The sequence below is a fragment of the Megachile rotundata genome, chromosome 9 (genome assembly GCF_050947335.1).
Source record: "Megachile rotundata isolate GNS110a chromosome 9, iyMegRotu1, whole genome shotgun sequence".
Taxonomy (NCBI): Eukaryota; Metazoa; Arthropoda; class Insecta; order Hymenoptera; family Megachilidae; genus Megachile; species Megachile rotundata.
Window position 1 is genome coordinate 4698829 of NC_134991.1, and position 23658 is coordinate 4722486.

The following is a 23658-nucleotide window of genomic DNA, read 5'->3' on the forward strand; positions in this document are numbered from 1 at the left end:
ACGTTTATGGAAACATGAAATATTTTTCTGTAACTATTAAACATATTATTTATTAACTACATTGCCATACATGTGTTGCTGTCACAATCTGTCCTTGCATTCTTATGCCTCTAGCTTTCGGCGGCCCTGCATAATTCGTCCATTATACAAAGGTAAGTGTTGAAATAAAAACATATACTATTTATATTTATTGAACATCTGTCTACGAAATACGTTTTCTGTTATTTTACGTCTATCATATGTTTCAGCACAATTTAACGATACTTTTATAATTCTAACGCGAGAAAAAAATTTCAGTATGAAATATTTTAAATCCCACATGTGCAGTGTAGCTATTATACACATAAGAAATGTGTATCTTCCGCATATCCTATAGAGCAACGATAACTAAATAGCAATGACTAAAGTTACTAATATTATTTTATCACAGTATTCTATTCCCTATCTTGCCCTATCAAGTATCGTAATTGAAAAAGATACCAAGCCAGTTCTTAATGTTTTCATTCCTTGAACTCGGCTTCAGTTTCACTCAATGTGTGGTCTTTCGTTGAAGTATACTGTATTCGAAAAACAAAGCAAAATATTATTTCATTTTTTATAGTGTACGCGAGGTAACTTTAATTTGAATAATACAATAAAAATTCGAACGATGAGTTAAGCATCACAGACTTTACATCAGTTAAACAATATTATACCGTTGTCAACCCAAGAGTTGGCGCGTGAAGGGGCTGACCCAGGTGTTTGTAAGAGTTACTCCAATTGGTCAGAACAGAAAAATGGACGCCTAGACTCACGCGCATTTTCGGTAGTACTAACAATTGGTTCGAGTGATCACGCACACCCATTAGACCAAAAACAATGACGGTCCACAAACGACTCGAGAGTGAGTGCGCTAGTGCAAATTGCGTGATGAAGTAGTTATTGTCATTATTATTCCTATTTGCCGAAATGTAACACTAGATGTATTTACAATAGGGATAAGCATAATTTCTTTCACTTTGGATCGACCGCATCACACGCCAACTCGTGAATTGATATTTACACATTTTATTATATTAAAAGTAACAGGTTCGTAATTACTATATTTATTGTGCATATATCTGCTTCGAATACACTTTACAGGTCGCTAACGAAACTTTTATCATCTTGAGTAATAGGTATTCTCATAAATGTGTAATTAAGAGTGTCATTACCTTTTTAATCTAAGGTGCATGCTATTTTTATAGTTATAATAAGGTAACTGTGTAACTTATATTAAAAAGTAGTAATGTATAGAGTGTTTCGTCCTGATTCTTTTAAACTCTTCTAAATATAATCTACAAATAAAAATAACAAAGCCGTGTTACCTAGACGCTGCAGTTGAACGCGTTGTTACAAAATTGTAGTCAAATATGAGCGTATAACACTTAAAGCAAATTTTCAGGGTAAAACTATGTATCTAATTGTAAGTGTATATTTACATCTGGCCTGAACATCATTCTAAGCAATTTATTCTAAAACAAGAAAGCTCCTTACAATTTTCTGACACCTTTTTTCACATCTGCAGTTTATCTCCGCTAGGGTAACTTCGTTAGCATTTTATATTTCTCTTAATGATATGTGATTGATATCGCCTCTTCTGGAACAATTGGAAATACAGTTCTAAAATTTGTACGTCATACAAAATTATAAGATACTTTTTATTATATATTTGTATTAGAGTTACAAAACAGAAGTTACAGAATATTTCACATGACAGGTCGATATAATGAACTAACTCGATCCCTGGAGACCCTTTAGGTCTCTAGACCTTACCAAGACCACTTAGGTTTTCTTTGATGCTTAGGTCCATAGATCTCCAATTCTCTGAATACCCACATTCTCAAATATCCGAATTCGTAGATCTATAACATCTAAATTCCCATATCATTAAGCCCACAAATTCTTACAACCAAAAATACCTATATTTTCAAATCCTCATATCTTCAAATCTCTTGACCACCAAAGTCTGAAACCCTCAAATCTCTGAGTCTTCAAATCTCCACATTTTTAAATTTGCAAAACCCTAGATTATCAAACTTTCTCAACCCACAAATTCCTAGAACTTCAAATCCTTGAAACCCAAAAATTCTAGGTCTCCAAGTATCTAGATCTCCAATCCTTAAATCCCTAGACCAAACCCAAATGGTTCGCGACCTCCAAATCCCTGAATTCAAAAATTGCAATACGTTTATATTTCTAAGTAAGTCTAAGATCAATAAATTCCAATAATGACCGCATCCAAAAATATCTAGATCCAAAATTTCAAAATTCCCAAATCTCATTAATTGATCATATCCGCTTGTGAAATTGTAAAATTATGAAAAATTTAGTGCTCGCGTGATAGTCTTCTCCATTCTTGATTGTAATATTGTATTAGGTTAGCCAAATTCCTTGATTACTCATTATTATTGAAGACTTGCCAGAAAAATGTGAGCACATTTTACATATTTTAATGAAAGTAACAGTGGAATCAAAAAGTAGAAAATTTACACTTAAAGTTAGTGGTTGTTTTAAAATATTCCTGATACAGTTAGGATAATTTGAAGATCGTGTGAGTTTTTAATTAGTTTTGCCCGGTTTTTCAGTGCAAATTCCCTATGGCGTGACAGAGTTAAACAAAATAGTCCTCGTGCTGATGTGTCGTCTCGTCCATCACTTTTCAAATTCTGAACAATAACTGATTGAGAGTTCATCATGACAGAACCTTCAAGGAAAGGTAAGAGCATAATTTCTTCTCTGCAAATTAACACCTGAAGTCTTAACTACCAAACTCGCCATTTGTTTTATTCATGAGTCTTCTCCTTTTAAATTATAAAGTTAATTCAGTTGCAAATGAGTAAGGACAAAGCCTAACAATGTAAACAATTACAATACTGTGACGCGTATATAAAGACATAAAATAATTCAAAAACATGAAACTGACAGTAATGCAACTACATTCGTAAATAACTGGAGTACAAATTTTTATCAACAATTAATTTTACTATTGACGAGAAGATAACATAACTTCATTGGGAATTGAATACGTTCAGGTAAACGTTAAATGTGTGGATATAAAAGGATCTAAAATAAAAGGAAAAAACTAAAACTAAATTATATTGAAAATATTATATAGGAAGGAGACCATATTACGATAAATGTACAAAGAACTCTTACGATAAAGGTAGAGAACGTAAGAGCAGGATGTAACGGTTGCGACAAACATTGACGCTATGTGATAAAATAGTTTCAATGCCACCAAACTTTTTTAATTGAAGATAATATAATGTTGTATGTACTTCAGATAATGTTCAGATATGTAAATACAGTAGTAAGAATGGCGTTCCATTAACATACCGATGCATTTGAGTATTTAAAAATAAGGTTTTGGTGGTACAAAGCAAAATAGGAACGTAATTTCACCGAATTATAGTCAAAATAGTTGAGTGATTTCCTAAACAGAGACATTCAATTTCGATAGTTGCATACATTTAATGCAATATCTATTTTTTTTAAATACTATCTTATCTCGTACTTATGTACTAGTTGATTCCAGATTACTCGACGTAAATCAGAGTAAGAGTGAAGCATACTCGGATATACTGGGTTATACATAGACAGAAATGCGGTGGTGTGAATGTTTAACATGATTTACATTTTTACAATCATTTAGAGTAAACGAGACACAAAGTAGAGTTTAAATAAAGGAAATAAAACGATGAGGAGAAGAAACAAAATGTAACAATATATAAAATATAATTCGGACAACTTATATATCGCAAGTTAATACAAGAATATGACATAATTAAGAATTGCATAAGGTTGGCTAGCGAATGTTTGAAGCACACTGCGGAATTTCTGAGTATATAAATATTATGATGAACTGAGTTAATGTAATTTCCGAGTCGATTTAGTAAATATTTGTACAGTTGTTCAATACAAATTGAAATGCAGTTTCTTAGGCAAGTTGAAAATGTAGTGAAGCATTTTTCTTTTATTGAATAGTGTTTGGAGATTTAGCTTTTTTCCGCATATTTTAAAAACTAAAGTCAAAAACTGATTCCTTACGGAAATAGGGACATTGGGAATGTTAATCTTGAGAACATATTTCAAGATCGTCGAAATCGGTGCGGTGTACAGCCGTTTGTAAATAATTACAGTATTAAAAATATTTCTGCGTACATCCCAAAAATTGAAGCCGTGTGGTAGTTATATGCATAAGGAGAAGTTTTTCAAAATGACGTTTTTGACGACGTATTTCAAGGTCATTGCAAACAGTGTGGCAAATACTGAATAATACTGTTTCTAGTAAATTTATTATATTGTAAAATATGTATATTTACTTTTCCTCAAATATTAATTCTCACAAACTGTAGAACTTTGAGTACAATATATATAATCGATTATTATCACATATTCAAGTATTTTAATAGAATAAATTAGTATCACATATGCCCTATTCGTTCTATGCTCAATTAATTTTGCCGATGAGGTTACTGAGATTGAGATGGTGTACGCGTTTTTGAATAATTATCATGAATTTATTTTACAAGTAAGACATTAATCTTAGAACCTATATTGAATGGATCTTTTGCAAACTTCAATAATACTATAATCATTGAACTATTTTTGATAATTTTATGTAAAAAAGAAGCATAAATTATAATGTTCATAATTTTGATTGACTTATTTAATTTTTATATTCTGCTTATTATGGATAATCCAGTCAGCAGCGTAGGAGGTTTAAGACAGAATGCAAAGCATTCTGTTACCGTGCTAAAACAGAAGGAGATGGACTGCTGTACCGCATGGCTTGTTGGTTCCGCATGCAGAATTGGTGTTGCCGCTGTAACTATGTTTTCCATCGCAGTAATTGTAATACTGATTACAATTTATGTTAAAAATCAGCGTTAGATAAATAAGAAGTCTACACAATTAAATAATCAGTGAAGACACGAATTAACCAAAAACTTGGCGTAAAAATGTCATATTGCATGAAAACATTGATTAAAAAAATATCTTACTCAGAAACAATGCTTGATGATACAGATTATACTCATTTTAAGTAAAAGCTAAACAACTATGAAACAATTATCGTCCAACAAAATACTTCTTTCACAATAAAAAAGGTGCAAATAAAATGTTATCATGGACGCTGCTAATATGAGAAATTATTATTAGAACTTTGTTATGTAATTTATGTTTTTTACTAGCAGAGAACATAGTTTAATTTTATTTTTATCTTTGTACAATGAAGAGCAGATTGATTCGTGCATATTTCGATGCTACTAATACTGCTATTATAGTAATTTGTTTTAGAAAAGAAAATGATAAATAACCTTTTAATATGAAATAATAATATTTATTCTTAATTTCAATTTTTCACAAGATTTTGTAATAAGGAAAACATTTATAAAACAATTTTATATTGCTTAAGTTCTTTCTATTTTCGTAGTAAATAATACTGTCTACGAAACTAATACTTTGTTTAATATGTGTATATGAATAATAAATGTTTAATTCAACGACCTTTTAATTTGGAATCCTATATTTTTTAGCGGTATCTAAGACAAGGAAACAATAAATATTCTTTCGGATGAGAAATGCAATTGTATTGTATCTAAGACGTTATTTCTGAAACTGTACAGCAAATGATTTTCAGTTTTTAGAATTATCTGGATCCCTTATTTCCTAGCTTCACAAATTTGTAGATTCCGACATTGCTTTGTCTCCAAATCTCAAGCTTCTGTATTTCTATATCTTCAAACTCGTAGGTTCCCATATTTTTATATCCGTAATACCTCAAATTGTTATATTCCTAAATTTCAAGCTCAATTCTTATATTCTTATATTCCCAACTTCTTATATGCTCAAACACTTAATTTATCCTCAAATTTTTTAACTTCTTAAATTTCTTTAATAAAAAATCAAGTGAAACATCCCTTTTGACTGATCTTATTTTCTCGGTGAAAACCAAATTAGCACTTGCCGCGTCGATGTTTCAATACTAATATAAGTGAAACTGGAAAGTTTTGAAGATGTATCACAATTCATTATGTGAGGTTCGAAAAATCGGACGCTGCCAGAAATTAAAGGAATTATAGGAATAAGAAAATCAGTAACAAAGTCGCAGACAATATATTTTCTTATTACAAGAGACGAAAGGTGTTATTTTATTTTGAAAATTTTGCGTACACTGCACATCAATTCGGTAAGTATTTCGCCTACAATGATTATAAATCAGTATTACGTAAACTTTAAAAATCTATGACTTCATAAAGAAAACGATAAGAATTATTCTAAATACAGTTTTCTGTATATGTTAACTTCTCGAGGATGCTAACACAATTATACGTTTAGAATAATTACAATTCAAAAACAAACGACCACATATTTAAACAGTATTCTGTTCTTATACATTTTTCATTTTTTTGGAAACTTACTTTTGCCGTCAGAAGATCTTTGCCGCCGTAAAAAATAATTAAAATACATATAATTACATAAAAGAATTGGACGATTTCTTCGTAAAACTTTAAAGGAATTAATCATCCATCTATTAAAAGAAACGACAAAATATGAGATTTCGAGAATAAACACATAGCATAAAATTTTCTGCAATCTGAATATTTTTCTTTATTACATTTTTACACAATAATCAAGAAGGAAGAAATTATTTGTACAGAAATTGATCGAAATTGTAAAAAAAGTAGCGACTATTGTGATTTGCAAATTTTGTACCTTGTGACGTAGAAATGCTTGCACGTCACAAGTACCCTTCATCTTGTTTGACGCCTATACGAATTCTAAAGAAGAAATAGATAAAAAATATGACGGAAATTTCAGATAAAAATATGTTGATAACTGAAGGATTGGCCAGGAGAACGCTAGAGGGTCCAAAAGGCCATTACGGTGAGAAAGAACAGTGGTTGTTGCTACTGTGGATAATCATCGACTTCGAAAAAAAAAAAAAAAATGAAAATAAAGTACTTCAAAAATATAATTTACCTAATTTAACTTCGTATTAAATATTACTTGAAGAATCCAGTTTTCACCTTCGTATTCAACATAACTTTGACAGTCATACAACTAATTCACCAATTCGACAAATCACAAAACCAACTTACTGTTCATCGCGCCGCAGTATTGTATATCGCGAACATACATTACATACAATGTAACCATAAACTAAGTGTTACATTAAATTAAATTGTTACAAAATGATGTATTCATTTTATTCAAAAAGCAAACCACTCTACAGCCCTAAAACGTCACAGTGGCACACGCGTTCTGATTTCAATCAAATTTTTGATTGCGTGTGAGGAGAAATACAAATCATTATTGACTTATGCAATAAGTCATGTCATGAGGCACCTTAAATTGTAACATAACTGCTTACATACAAACGAGTAACATAATGCATAAACGTATATATACATAATGTTAAAATACATAAAAAGTAACTAAGTTATGGTTAGTCAATGGAAAATCCATCAGCCATGACACCAAACTTGTAGTACATTCTTTAAGTTTCATTTTCTCCTGCGTATCTTAGATCGTATTAGTACGAATCCATTTTATAACGCACATGCACGTTTACAATGTTCAAGGGAACGAGTGTATATATCTTTAATTTGTGTACAGGGTGTAACAAAATATTTTGTCATGGCTTGAATTTTGTTTACCGATCAGGCCAACTAATTACAAGTATGAGGCAACTAAAATTGCGAATAAAAAACGCTTTTCGTCGTGTGAAGTAAATTGCCAATATTTATGAAAATTTTCGCAATAATTTAAAAGAAAGATTGAGGACGTGTCTACGCAATAATGGTGGACATATCTAAGCCGGTAATCACAGTGTCGATGATTCTATACTACGGCAAAATACTGTAAACCGCTCAAGACGCAGAGAACAACCCTAGAAATGGTTAATCTCGTTTTCCAAGTGCAGGATTCATTTGCGACCTATGGTGCTTGTAAGATTTTTGTTTTATCGAGTAAGTACTATACAATACAATAAAAAAAATCTGACCTTGAACTTTTCCGTCAAGGTCAATTTTGCGGCAACTTTTGTTTACAGATCTTAACCGATTAAAAGCTGTAGAATCAGCTGGTGAAGCCATGACAAAACATTTTGTTACATCTTGTACATCCTATATCAGTTCCTCTTCTCATTCGCATTTTTCTGTTCAGCATGACTAACGAGTCAAAAGCACATGGTAGTGAAACCGTAAATATACAATACAAATGTATTCAACCCCCATAATAAAAGTTGAAACCAAGCTTAAAGGACAAACATATATGGTTACATTTGCTATCTTTCACATATCCTATAGAGTGCAGATAACTAAATCGCAATGACTAAAGTTACTAACATTATTTTATCACAGTATTCTGTTCCCAATCTTACCTTATCAATAGTCGTAACTAAAAGAGATACCACGCCTCTTTTTCATGTTTCCACTCTTTGAATTGGCTTCAGTTTTACTCAATGTATGGTCTTTCGTTGAATGGAGTATACGGAAGTCAGGAAACGAACTAAAATATAATCTTATTTTTTATACTGTACGAGAGGTAATTAAAATTTGAATATCATAATATAAATGTGAACAATGCCGAACTAAATATCGCAAATTTTGTATCGGTTAAACATTATTGTAGAATACATTTTGTAATATCAAAAGAAGCAGGTGCTTAATTATTGTATTTAATGTGCATATATCTACTTCGAATACACTGTACAAATCGCTAATAAGAAATTTGAAATTTCGCCATTCGCCCCAATACCCTGACACCTACTATTTTTAATCTTTAGGTCCATAGATCTCCAATTCCCTAAATGCCCACATTCTCAAATATCCGAATTGGTAGATCTATAAAATCCAAATTCCTATATTGTTAGACCCACAAATTCCTATATCCACAATTACCTATTTTCTGAAATCCTCATATCTTCAAATCTCTTGACCATCAAAGTCCGAAACCCTCAAATCTCTTGACCCTCAAAGTCCGAAACCCTCAAATCTCTGAGTCTTCAAATCACCACATTTTTAAATTTGCAAATCCCTAGATTATCAAACTTTCTTAACCCACAAATTCCTAGAACTTCAAATCCTTGAAATCCAAAAATTCTAGATCCCCAAGTATCTAGATCTTCAATCCTTAAATCCCTAGACCAAACCCAAATGGTCCGCAACCTCCAAATGCCTGAATTCAAAAATTCCAATACATTTATATTTCCAAATAAGTCTAAGATCAACAAATTCCAATAATGACTGCATCCAAAAATATCTAGATCCAAAATTCTCAAATGCCTAGTTGATCATATCCGCTCGTGAAATTGTAAAATTATGAAAAATTTATAGTAGTGCTCGAGTGATAGACTTCATTCTTGACCGCAATATTTTTTGAGGTTTGCCACATTCACTGATTATTCATCATTATTGAAGTCTTGCCAGAAAAATATGAAGCCAACTTTGCATATTTTAATTAGAATAACTGTAGAATCAAAAAGTAGAAAAATTACACTTAAAGTTAGCGGTTGTCTTGTCAGTTTTTAAATATTCCTCATTAAGTTATGATAATTTGAAAATCGTGTAAATTTTGAATTAGTTTTGCCCGGTTTTTCAGTGCAAGTTTTCCAATGTCGTAGAAGGGTGTGAATAATATAGTCCTCGTGCTTATGTACCATCTCGCCGAACACCTTTCCAATTCTATGCAACAATTGATTGAGAGTTCATCATGTCAGAATATTCAAACGAAGGTAAGAGCATAATTTCTTCTCTGCAAATTAACACCTGAAGTCTAAAGCTACCAAACTGACTATTTGTTTTGTTCGCGAGTCTTCTCTTTTTAAATCACAACATTAATTCAGTAGCAATGTAAACAATTACAATACTGTGACGCGTATATAAAGACATAGAATAATTCAAAAACATGAAACTGACAGTAATGCAACTACATTCGTAAATAACTGGAGTACAAATTTTTATCAACGATTAATTTTACTATTGACGAGAAGATAACATAACTTCATTGGGAATTGCATACGTTCAGGTCAATGTTAAATGTGTGGCTATAAAAGTATCTAAAATAAAAGGAAAAAACTAGCGAATTATATTGAAAATATTATATAGAAAGGAGATAATATTACGATAAATGTACAAAGTACTCTTACGATAGAGGTAGAGAACGTAAGAGCAGGATGTAAAGGTTACGACAAACATTGACGCCACGTGATAAAATAGTTTCAATGCCACTAAACTTTTTTAATTGAACAGATAATGTTCAGATACGTGACTATAGTAGTAAAGATGACGTTCCATTAACATACCGATGCATTTGTATATTTAAAAATAGGGTTCTGGTGGTTCAAAGCAAAAAAGAAATGTAATTTCACCGAATTATAGTCAAAATAGTTGAGTGATTTCCTAAACAGAGACATTCAATTTCGATAGTTGCATACATTTAATGCAATATCTATTTTTTTTAAATACTATCTTATCTCGTACTTATGTACTAGTTGATTCCAGATTACTCGACGTAAATCAGAGTAAGAGTGAAGCATACTCGGATATACTGGGTTATACATAAACAGAAATGCGGTGGTGTGAATGTTTAACATGATTTACATTTTTACAATCATTTAGAGTAAACGAGACACAAATTAGAGTTTAAATAAAGGAAATAAAACGATGAGGAGAAGAAACAAAATGTAACAATATATAAAATATAATTCGGACAACTTATATATCGCAAGTTAATACAAGAATATGACATAATTAAGAATTGCATAAGGTTGGCTAGCGAATGTTTGAAGCACACTGCGGAATTTCTGAGTATATAAATATTATGATGAACTGAGTTAATGTAATTTCCGAGTCGATTTAGTAAATATTTGTACAGTTGTTCAATACAAATTGAAATGCAGTTTCTTAGGCAAGTTGAAAATGTAGTGAAGCATTTTTCTTTTATTGAATAGTGTTTGGAGATTTAGCTTTTTCCGCATATTTTAAAAACTAAAGTCAAAAACTGATTCCTTACGGAAATAAGGACATTGGGAATGTTAATCTTGAGAACATATTTCAAGATCGTCGAAATCGGTGCGGTGTACAGCCGTTTGTAAATAATTACAGTATTAAAAATATTTCTGCGTACATCCCAAAAATTGAAGCCGTGTGGTAGTTATATGCATAAGGAGAAGTTTTTCAAAATGACGTTTTTGACGACGTATTTCAAGGTCATTGCAAACAGTGTGGCAAATACTGAATAATACTGTTTCTAGTAAATTTATTATATTGTAAAATATGTATATTTACTTTTCCTCAAATATTAATTCTCACAAACTGTAGAACTTTGAGTACAATATATATAATCGATTATTATCACATATTGAAGTATTTGAATAGAATAAATTAGTATCACATATGCCCTATTCGTTCTATGCTCAATTAATTTTGCCGATGAGGTTACTTAGATTAAGGTGGTGTACTCGTTTTTAAATAATTACCATGAATTTATTAAAACATTAAAACATTAATCTTAGGGCCTATATTGAATATACATTGTTCAAAATTCTATAGTAGTATAATGATTATAAATTTTATGTGTTTATAAATTTTATTAATTCACTTCATTTTTATAATTTGTTTATCACAGGTTGTCCAGCCAGTTTAGAAGAAGGACCTTACGTTTGCAAGGAAGAAACCTGTAAAAGTTGTTGTTCCTCTTGGGCAGTTATTTTTGTCTTCATTGTACATATCTGTCCTCACAGATTTAATCGTAATTATTGACGTAATATATTACACGAAAGCTCGGATTGAAGAACTTTTTCATTCAGAAACTATGCTTGACGATACTGATTATATACATCTTTAAGTGAAAACTGAACAAATATATGAAACAAATATCATTAATACAAAGTACTTCTTTGACAATAAAAAAGTGCAAACAAAAGGACATCATTGACGTTCTTAATATGAGATACTTGTATCATAATTCTGTTGTATTTTAACAATTTACGTTTTTTGCTGACAGAGAACATAACCACGTTTTTCGTTAATTTTAATTGTCTTTTTGCACAACGAGCAACGGATTGATCCGTGAATATTTCTATGCAACGGATTACTACCACTATATGTACACTTTGTTTTCGTATGTATAATTTGAATGCATTTAGAATATAGAAATGTAGAAATTTTGAAATATTGCCACGTGAGAATGTAAAAATATAGAAATCAATTTTCGTAATAAAAAATTTGGAATTTTACGATTATTTCATTTACTTTCGCTTCTCTTCATAGTGATATCTTAACGGCAGTACCGATAACTGAAATATCGATAACACTCCAATACCGTTAACATCAATCGATAACTTCGTCAATAGCCGCATCTCTAGTGGTAACTATAGCCTCATTATGATCACACAGGCACACAATCTGTCCATATAATTATTATAAAATTAAATTAATTAAGATCATACTGCTATGTTTAAAATTTCTCAGATTGAAAAATAAAATTAATATTGCAGTCGGATTCGGGGTAATAAACGATTACGATTATATTTTATGAAAATTTATTATTTGAAACGTATAACAAAATTAAAAGCGCTGTACGATGTTCGCGATGCTCAGACTCTATCGATCGAAGATATCTATCGACCAAATATTTATTCAATTTAACAGGTCGAGTTCAAGGCCAAAACTATACTATTCTCGGGAAAATTTTATATAATTAAACAAACGTCTACAATATCTTATATTCGTATTCTCTCCTCCATGTAAATCACAATGATACGAGTACAAGAAAAAATTTAAACTGCGCATAAGTGTTGATTACACGTCGCAGGCTATATGATGACGTAAAATTGTTCGAATGCTCTAATCTTTAAAAGTGCGAATTTATCGCATAATATTTAATGTTTATCTCGCACGTATTTCGAATATATTTTGCATATTCTTGCAATAAACTTGCTGCAACTTATGAAACTTCATAATTAGTCTGTGCAGTCTAATAATTACAATGAAATCGCTGCTTTTAAATTACCTTATCTTTCTAAAATTATTGCATAACTGTACCTGGACACAGGTTACTAATGCAAACAAATTATGCTTCTGGTGTCAGACTGATGTTGGTTTGGTCCTTGGATGAAGTCGTTTAACTTTATTTATTCTGGAACAACGGTTCAGGATATAGAACATAGAAAATACACGATAATTAACGAAACAATTATCATCCATGACCCTTAAGAGATATAACTTGACCCGCGGACATTTTCCTCGGAATGAACAGTTGGTGGTAGGAGGATAAGTTTATTCGTTTATGTGACCTTTGCTTCTCTTTTCGCTAAACTTTGCCAGGTCGAGGTTAATTTGTACTTTTGCGTTTACCATTTAATATGCTTTCTCAGTCGACAGTGTGTCGTTGATCGTTCATCATGAAGGAACAGTGGAGCATCAGTAAAGGTGAGTGTTTTCCGTATATTAACTTCAATGTAAATTTTATAGTACGCGGTCAAGTGTAACGTTTTTCGTTGCGAACATAATTTCGAATTTTGTAATCGTTTTATTGATTATCAATTTAAACGATTCTGTGTGAAATTTTAATGAACTATTCTGTAATTCAATTGACTAATTAACTATTCTGTATGAAATAATTCTGTACGAAATTAAATATTTTTTGTACATTGTAGAGGAACTATAAAATTATGGAGTTAACAAATTTGACAGTTCAAATTATGTTGAACGTTTATAAAAAAATTATTATCAAAAATTACATGTTATCTGACATTCTCTTTGCGGACTTCAATATTTTATGATTACATAAATGAAAATTTACGTTGCCTTGTTATTGAACTATCAACTGCATATCTTCTGCAGATATGAATAAATTATCAGATAAATTCAAACATTCCATTTCTTATGAAGTTAATGATATTAAGAAATTAATATATTACTAAAACTTGTAATTATACTAATAAACATAATTAAACGTAATTATGTTAATAAACACAATGAAATGACAATGTGTGAAATAATATATAAAATACTTTTAACTTCACTATTTAAAAGATTTGTCCAATAAACTATATTATTTATTAATTTAATAATAATATTAAAAATGTTAAAAATTGATCACACCCTTAAACAATTAAATCAATTGGTGGAGATGTAGTTGCTAATTTATCATATAATAAAATAGTACTTACATATTTGTAGCTAATGTTAAACTGATTTTGTATTAAAAAGCCACGAGGCTTTTATACTAAAAAATTTAATATAAAATTTAATATGATAGTAATACTTAATAATGAGAATTAGTTTAATAATCATAATTATAGAATTTAGTTTAATAATAATATTTAATAGTACCATACAATTTGATATATTTAACAGTATTAATTTGAATTAATAATAATAATTAATAATAAAGTTTATTTAATAATAGTACTTAATGATATCCAATTTAACAGTAATCTTTAGTACATTGAATAGTCTTGTTTAATGATAATATATAATAATTTAATAGTAAAACATATGCATTGTACGAAAGGGTCTTTGGTGTACAGCACAGCAAAATTTCATTTCATATGGTCTCACCTCAGTAAAATATTTCCACTCTTTAAAATTAATATTTAAATGCAAACTTAAATTTACAACTGAAGTACAATTTTGAAAACAGATTGAATATTGCATTAAAAGACTTCAATGAACTTTGAAATACTTAAGATTGTGTATACACATGTCATTTGAACTCTGATACACGCTTCTGATAAGTGAATCGACGATTTCGTTAAAATAAATATCTTCGTCATCCCACAGCTTCATAAACAAATACTTCGTAAAGTTTGATTCCTTGATGTTTGGAATAACTTTTAATATACGATTCTATAAATATTAATAATACGCAGAGAAGACGACAACATCAGCAATGTCAGTTGGGACAGATTAATTTCACAAAATGCAGTAAACATTTTTCAATCAATACTAAATATTGAACACGTTTCATAGAGTCTGAATACAAAAGCTTCATTTTCTATTAACGAATTCAAATTTATTTACGATTTCTCTATTATCTGTCTATTGTGCGGTAGTAACTGAAATATAGGAATTTTTAGATTTGTGCAGTACAAGAAATGAAACGATTACGGCTTGCATGATAATAATTTACAGATTTAAACACGGTACAAAAAATTTTTAAATTTAAATTTATGAACCATTGAAAATAACAGTACTTTATGTTATAAATCACATTTTTTTGATTTTATAACTTTCGAAGGATCATTCTGTTTTCGATTTGCTTCTAATTTCATATATATATCTTGTTAATTATAGTTCTTTTCAATACATAATTATTCTAATTATACATATACATATATATTTTATATTACACATATATATTATAAGGTGAAGTGGGGTAAGTTCGTGTTACGTGCGGGAAGCGCGCGTATAAAGCCTCGAAGATTTGTTTGCCCTAACAATATTAATTGTTAACGGGACTTAATGTTTTGTGGATCCGGAGATACGCTAGTCCCATACGGGCCCTTTCACAAGATCGCAATGATTATAGGATATGACGGAGGCAATAAAAGAAATGTAATTCAAAATAATTAAAAGATACAAAAGATTATATTTTATAAAATATGAAGAGATTTGTAAGACGAGGTAGAAAAATGCTTGACACGCTAGCTAAGTCCGATTTCAAAATACTATATATTTTAAATATATGCCGAATCCGTGGGCGAAATAGCGTCCTCGAGAGAAGGATGCCTTTCCAAGGTCTGTAGACGAACGCCTTTTCCAAAGGTCTCTAAACGAATGCCCTCTTCCCGTTCCGCGAGGTTTCCTAGTCCCCGCGAAACTTGAGGCCCTAGGGTTGTTTTATGGCCCGGACGCAGGCCTCTACCCCGCGATGGTCGTCGTAGGACGGCCATGTGCCCGTCGTCCCTGCTTTGTTAGGGTGGGTCACTGGGATTTTCTAACAGATTAGAATAGTAGCGTATATAATATAATGTGAATCACAATGAACTGAACAAAAATATTGTAAATATCCGAGACGCGCAATTCGTAGATTTGAAGGAGAAACAATTACTCAAATACAAAATAAAATTATAATTCAGTGAGGGAAATCCCAAAATTAAATAATTAACTACTGATTTACTTGCCGAAAAGTTCATAAAATAGCTGGAAGAATGAAGGAAACAACTCACCAAAATGTCTGTACTTGTATGAATTTAGAATTAATCAACCTCTTGCAAAACGTGAAATGCCAACTACGCCTGGTTCCTGGGAAGAACACACACACATGAAAACGCTCCACCAATGATAATTTTGAACTGACCAATTGTGAAATTCAATTAAACTATAAAATAAAATTATACTTTAAATTAAAAAGAATAGAATTGAATATAATTAAATAGAAAAATAGAATAATTAATTGAATTGAAAATTTAATGTGATTATTAATGTGATTATTTAACGCGAAAGCTTTACGTGAAGATAGAGTCTTTGTCTGAATTTTGCACTTTAACAAATTCAAGAACAAACTCGTCTCTAAACCACTTCAGGGACCCTCGACACGCACCTCGCGATTATACACCGAAGAGTGTCGCAACTTGCACCTCTCGGAGGAGACCAGAGTGGGCCTAGTCCGAAATTGTTTATGTTGCATTGATATGCGCCTAACGAATTAGGCTGCGAGGCTAATGCGTAAGAGACCGTGATTCGTTAATTAGGCGGTGATGGTGGGTGCATGTGTTCCTCCCTTGTCCAGCTCTTATCTTTCTCTCTTTCTATATAGTTCTTTCCTTTACCCTTGAGCTATGGATTGTTAATTAGCTATTGAATAATTTTACATGCATAACCAATACAATATAAAGTGTTAATCTGTATACATTATAGAAATTTAGAATGAACATTATCTATTTCGTTTTACAATTATTAAAGTTAAATCGCGCTCGGTACTGTAACTATTGTGGAACTGATTGACGTGTGCGTATTCATAATAACGGTATAAAGAAATACTATGGGTAATTTATATAATTTTGTACTGTTACAAAGACAATTTCTATTGTAATTTTATATTGCGTCGCGGGCCCTTGAGGAACATTCTAGAACGCTTGGCGTTATCGGACCACACAAGTGCGACTTCCGTTTATATTCGGCGGTTCGGAGAAATGAAATGATCTAAGATTTTAGCCGTGGGACCACGTTGATTTGAAGGAAGGAATGTGTTATATTAACAATCATGGTTTAGTCGCCAAAAGATAGTCTATCTAATAAACATTAAAAGACCGTTACTGCGTTCGATCAGGGTGTTCCCAAAATGCAATACGCATTATCGATACACATCCGGTCGGTCAAAACTACAAAGGAAATTTTGTAAAAGATTCCTGTTCGGAACGTAACATTCGTAAACGGGGCAAGTACATATACAGACTTTTTTATTACAATATGAGCGAAATTTCTCCATTTGGTATGTTTGTTTCCTTGTTTTGTTTCACTATATCCCCTCTTATATTTCAGCTAAGAGTACTTGTTTGCAGTATAGAGTACTTGCATAATGCAGTAAAAAGCATTTTATAGCAGATTTGTTAATATTTCTGCTCTTGCCCCGTTGCACATGAAATAAAGTTTCAAAGTATTTAACTTCAAGTTACGTTCTTACCCCATTTTCGGCGAAAGTACAGAGTAGTTGACATTTTAAACAATTTCCTATAAATATCAAAATGTACAATGAAAATTAAGGTCCTAGTTAATATTAATTAAATAGTAATAATTGTGCAAAGCGTTCGATATCGACAGCCTTAAGTATTTACATTGCACACTGAAAATATTTACGTTTAAATACCAGCTTTAGAAAAACCAGTCTGCACTTACCCCACTTCACCTTATATACTTACTATATTATATCTTTTTAATTTCTTTTATACATATAATTAACCTTACTGTCCTTCTTATACGCATAAACCAGACATAAAACAGAAATTATATTTTCAATAATGAATTTATCCTCAACTAAAATAAATATTAAGTTTTTAAATACTTCTAGTCAACACTTTACAACAACAAACTAGTTAACCGTTTAAAAATATATGTAGGATGGGAGCAAGAAGATGAGAAACGGATTAAAGTGATAGTAAATATTTTAATAAATTGAAAGGAATACAAAATTTAATATATTGATGATAGTTCACGTTTCTACGGTTCGGCCAAGACTAGACTGTCGCCTCTGACGCTGTCGCGCTTTTATACATTTTCGCATTCACACTCTTTTGTTTCACACTCGTACATCACACACACTCATACCACGCAAAAATTAATTGCCCTTTACCGAATCCCACATATGACATGATGCATATGACAAATATTTACATGAAGTTTACATAACCAATCGCACATTTATTATAATAACGACGTAGTTTGAATAATACGTCGCTGGAAAAACCATTTTCAATGTTTGGGTCGATATAATTTTGTAAACATACATTAAAAAAACTTTTATTGTTATAATATGTCAAAGTTATACAAGAACACTATTATTATATACTAAATTCTGTAGTATATTTTCTGTTGTACACCTGAAGAGTTTCCACCATTCTTGTAGCAGTTTCAACAATTGCACAAAAAAATGATTAAAACTAAAGTTATTCAGCTACTGCTTGATTAAATTATTAAATTTCTTTGTTTCGAGTACCTAAAAATCAAGTTTTTCAATTTCTAAATTCTCAATTAACAAATTTCTCAATTTTTCAATTTTTCAAATCGCACAGTTTACAAATCCTATAATTTTGAATTTTACAAATTCCAAAATTACACGAATTTACAAGTATCTCAATTTTTAAACTCTCAAATCTCGCAATTTACAAATTTCTTAATTTCGAAGTTTACACATTTAAAAATTTTAAAAATTTGCACATTTGATATTGCGAAAAATTAATATTTGCTATTCTAACATTTTTTAATTTTTACGTTCGCAAATTTACACAATTACACAGTTCTTAATTTTCCAACTTCAAAATTTACACAATTACACAGTTTTTAATTTTCCGTCTTCCAAATTTACACAATTACATCTCTTAATTTTCCAACTTCCAAATTTACACAATTACACACTTAATATAACTTAATATTCCAGCTTCCAAAACACAATCACACAGATTTTAATTTTCCGACTTTCAAATCCAATAATTTACGCGTCTTTCAATGTTTAACTATAGAAAATTCCAAAATTTCTTAAATTCCCAAATTTAAGGTTTACGAATGTCAAAACTTCCAATCTCAAAATTTTCAAATTGCCAAATTCAACAAATAGTTATATCTTCTTCGATATCTGCAATATAAAATATCAGTCACGTAAAACCCATAATATTCCTAAAATATTCTCCAATACATCACAGCAAGTACAAAGAGATACAAATATAAAGTACAAGTACAAACTGGAAGTAATTTTCGTTTAAACATAACTGTATTTGTATTACATGAATAATTAAATGCGTATCAATATACATCTAAAAACCTACATAAAGATTTACAAAGCTTCACAATCTATTTTATATTTGCATTCCGTTTATTTCAGATAAACTCGTCAGTATAGAAGATGGATTAATTTGCAACGAAGAAACCCCCCGCATTCGACCCACCGTACAAACAGATACTTGTAAAAAACTGATACAATGCATAAAGTTCATATTGTATTTGGAACTGCTCTTGTTCGTCGGATGGGGTTGTTACGCAATATGGCAAACTTATCGTGTCGAATCAATAGAGGTCAGGGTTACGGACAGTATTCAGGAATCAGAGCCGCGCAATTTGCACGATCAACGTTTACATCTCGAGGAAAGTCCGACCACTACCAATGAGTTTCTTACGCAAATGGAAAATTTGTTACAAGCGGAAAATGCTCTGTCGAAAACAGTCGACGCTCTTCAGAAGCAATTGGATGAAGAGAGAATAAATACGGCTTCTAAAGATCCCAATTCGAGGTTGCAAAATTCGCGAGAAAGTGGCGTCGAACTCAAATCCTCTCCATTATCCGAAATTAACGTTCCAGAAATGATAGTAGTAGATTTAGGAAAAGACATAGAGAACGAAGAACCAAAAGTAAGTCCCAATTTGTCAAAATCGGAAGAAAACGTTCTGGAATGGACTTTCGGTAATGGATTTTTTGTCCTGTTTCCGGGCGCTTTTAATATCAAAGAGCGAGCACAAATTGCCGAGAACGACGGATCTGAACAGTCAAAAATTCCAGAGAATCTGCCAGAAAATGAGAATGAGGAAATGATCGACTCGGCGGAAGCTGACAGAATAATTGAGGAAATCGCGAAAGTGTTACGCGATGCAAAATCTGCGGAGCTTACCGAGGACGTAGCCACTGCCTACCAACGTCTCAGCCCTGACGATTTATCTAAAATGGGTATCCCTACTCCGCTGAATGTAATGTTGACTCCACCGGCAGTATTTGTTAATCCAGATATAGACACGGATGTCAATTCGGATGATGCTAACGTTGATCCAACTGTTGACCAAGATACGAACGGAAAGGGATTGGTGCATATTGTCGTAAATCATCCGGAGCCCAATCCAGAGTTTCAAGATGACTTCGCCCATGAAAATCCGATTGGAGAATATGTTGACAGTCCAGTTGATGAAAGTGCGCTCTTGGATGCAACTACCGACGAAGGGCAGGAAGATACGATTTTATTTCCAGCTGACTTTGTAAATAACCCAGAAGATGATTCTCAAGTAGATCAACCTTCGTGGACGAGTGATGAAGAATTTGTTTTGCTTGAGCCAAAATTCTACAGAGATTCTGGGTATGCATTTCTCGTATTCTTGAATCCATGAGTGTACTATTTTGTGAGTCTTAATTATTGTTACAGAATAATTAACAAGCGTAGTATTTCTGATGCACCGGTTAAGGAACAACATTTATGGAATAAGCGAGTTGATGATAATCTGAATAAACCGAAAGAGGAAGTTATATATAACCGCGTAAGTAATGAAGGTAATTTTAATTATTTTTGAATATCACGAGTCTATCTACAATGTAATGGGATAACTTATTACGTGATTACATATCAAATAGCGGATTCTGCAATATTAATATATGACATGATTGAATGCAAGGGCAGCAAAATTTCATCATCAAGTCCTCTCAAACTTGAAATTTCATGAAAATTATTACGTTACTAGTAATATTATACAAATTCTCGAATATATTTATATACTATATGAATATTTTATCAATTCAATGTTCACTAATATTACAAATACAATTTTTATGAACAAATGATGATAGTTAGTTTCACTCAATTATTTGAAGTTATGTAAACTCAGCTTACTTCACAGAATCAGAAAAAAACAGAACGAGTAACCAGAAAAGACGTCACAACTTTATAATTTCATTTCCTATATCTTTGTTTATAATTCATAGCTTTGTTTAAAATCTCTCGTGATTGCAAGAACAAAACGTCACAGATTTTTGCCACAAAAGGAAAATCATGATTTTACTGCAATATTGTTGCGATTGCATTACGTGTTTTATCCTTCATTGCATAATCTTTTTCAATTTAAAGACAACTCTCATAAGTTACACTGACAAAAAAGTAACAATAAACGAATATTTTCTGTTACAAAAATTTGTTTAAAGAATGATATAATGTTACAAGTTTATAACACTTTCAAAGCTATGAAAAATTATAGTTACGAATGTATTCCATAATTTCATTAAGGATGAAACTTTTTATTTATTTATTTTTACGTCGAATTTGGTGAGCATGATTTACTTAATTAAAAATAAGGCTTAAATATGTGTCAGTAAGAAATAATTAAACTATTCTTCTCTGAAATTCAATCAAATTGCTTATTAATTACTTATTAATTATTTGAAATGTTAAAAGAAAGATTAAGCGATTTTGAAATATTGTTTGTATATTTTTATCGATTTTTTAAGTTTTGTTATTTTTGCAAATTATGTAATATAATTACACTTATTCTGAATATCTGCAAATAAATAGTGTACGCGAAGACTTACATATGTAATTGAAGTATGCTTCGTTATTTTTTTTGACTATGCAACAAAATTGTAGTAATATTGTACTAATTAAATTCTATACCAATTATTTCTGGTCGACGTAAAAATTTTAATTTCATGGCCAACGCATAATAAATATGATGTTGGTAATAAATACTATTAATCTCACAAACGTTATATTAAGTATAAAGCATTTCATACTTGCACCAACAATAAACGTTAACAAATTCCTATATTTAATATAACAATTTCAGGACCATCCCTGAATACTCAGACAAACAGAAGAGCTACATCTCTTTTGGACAGTTATATCCGCGGAGAAGAGAATCTATTAGCACAAGAAATTGCAACTGTCCCCAATCACGAACAACAACTGATAAAAAATGATCTAACTAATTTTTTCCATAAAATGGAGATATTAGCCTCTCATATCGATAAACTGCATGAACGCTACCTTTATTTTCACGAACTGAACGACGATTACATCTCCGAAGAATTTCCATCGGATGATCTACCGAAATAAACAATAAAAATTAATTGTTAAGATTAAACTAATTTTTTTATATAATTTTCAAACATTCCTATAATTTAAATATATATCTGTATAATTTCTGTATACTTTAAAGTTATAAAAAAAATTTTTACGGAACTTCGCCATCCTCCTTTTTTACATTCTAACCTAATCCAGAATCATTATATCCAATTAGCATTCGACGTGTTTATAATTACAAATATCACTCGTAAAGCTTAATACCATTTGACAAAACCATGTCGCAAAATAATTAATGCATCATTCGCACAACTGCGCATGGGCCTTGAACTTATTTATGCTAATATGTAACGATTTACACCAGAGTTAGTCTGATAACGTTTCCATACGTCGGCTAATAGGCAATTACAATTGGTTGGTCAGCGATTACGAACTGGTGAAGTAGGTCAGTCTTACCATGTTTTTGAAAGAGATCCGTATCAAGGAACGCACATAACCCTTAACTTTTTTTATGATGTACTATAAATTGAATACCTCTCTACTGAACCCTGTATTCATTTCTGGAACGTCATCTGGATACGAGTCATTATTCCACTAACCTTTGAATAAAACAGTGTTATGCAAGATTGACGAATGATCCTTTTTATTACGAATAATCTTACAATAAAAATTATAAGATATTAAATTGTAAGAATTGTAGAAATGATTATTGAAAACTAATAAATAATTTAATTTAACGAAAAAGTTTGTGTCTTATTCAAGATAACTCTGTACGTAATTCAGATATTTTTGTACGAACAAATCGAGAATAGTTATATTATATGAAAAAATTATATTTAGGAAATTGTATGTTATTGAAATTAATCCTTTCTGACGTACGGACAGATTTTTATTTGAAAAATTCGCGGATAATTATTAATGTCATTTGATAACGTTTATATGTTATTGTAACTTCTTATTACAGATTGTAATTGACTCGCTTGTAGAATTTTAATAAATTTGTACTTTTTCGCTGTTTATAATATTTGAAAAAATTTATATGTAACTAAAATTATTTTCCTTACGTAATCTGTATAAATGTATGTTCAAACAATTCAAGAGTAATTATTTAAATTGTTTGAAAAAAATTACTTATTGTT

The 23658-nt window shown here is 30.8% G+C and overlaps 1 protein-coding gene and 2 long non-coding RNA genes across 6 annotated transcripts; 2 read left to right on the top strand and 1 right to left on the bottom strand.

The window, feature by feature from the left end:
- The first annotated feature begins 489 nt into the window (after positions 1–489).
- LOC143265187 (uncharacterized) lies at positions 490–5851 on the top strand. 2 transcript variants are annotated; one of them, XR_013039404.1, is made up of 3 exons: positions 490–611; positions 2607–2737; positions 4727–5851. It is a non-coding gene; the product is annotated as an uncharacterized LOC143265187 (long non-coding RNA). The 2 variants fall into 2 exon arrangements; XR_013039405.1 differs by lacking the exon at positions 490–611 and adding an exon at positions 777–1068.
- A 6355-nt stretch (positions 5852–12206) lies between these two features.
- On the bottom strand, positions 12207–17438 carry LOC105663463 (uncharacterized). 2 transcript variants are annotated; one of them, XR_013039406.1, is made up of 3 exons: positions 16205–16481; positions 13042–15972; positions 12207–12434 (listed from the first exon to the last, which is right to left on the bottom strand). It is a non-coding gene; the product is annotated as an uncharacterized LOC105663463 (long non-coding RNA). The 2 variants fall into 2 exon arrangements; XR_013039407.1 differs by lacking the exon at positions 12207–12434 and adding an exon at positions 16579–17438 and having other exon boundaries at positions 15605–15972; positions 16205–16356.
- LOC100881141 (uncharacterized) lies at positions 13319–22678 on the top strand. Of its 2 annotated transcripts, none has more exons than XM_003706338.3 (4): positions 13319–13460; positions 19573–20809; positions 20876–21000; positions 22284–22678. In XM_003706338.3, the coding sequence occupies exons 1-4, from the start codon at positions 13433–13435 to the stop codon at positions 22550–22552; spliced, it is 1659 nt and encodes a 552-aa protein (XP_003706386.2). In that variant the 5' UTR covers positions 13319–13432; the 3' UTR covers positions 22553–22678. The 2 variants fall into 2 exon arrangements, with proteins under 2 accessions (XP_003706386.2, XP_012147799.2); XM_012292409.2 differs by having other exon boundaries at positions 20876–20987; positions 22284–22325.
- The last annotated feature ends 980 nt before the right edge of the window (positions 22679–23658 follow it).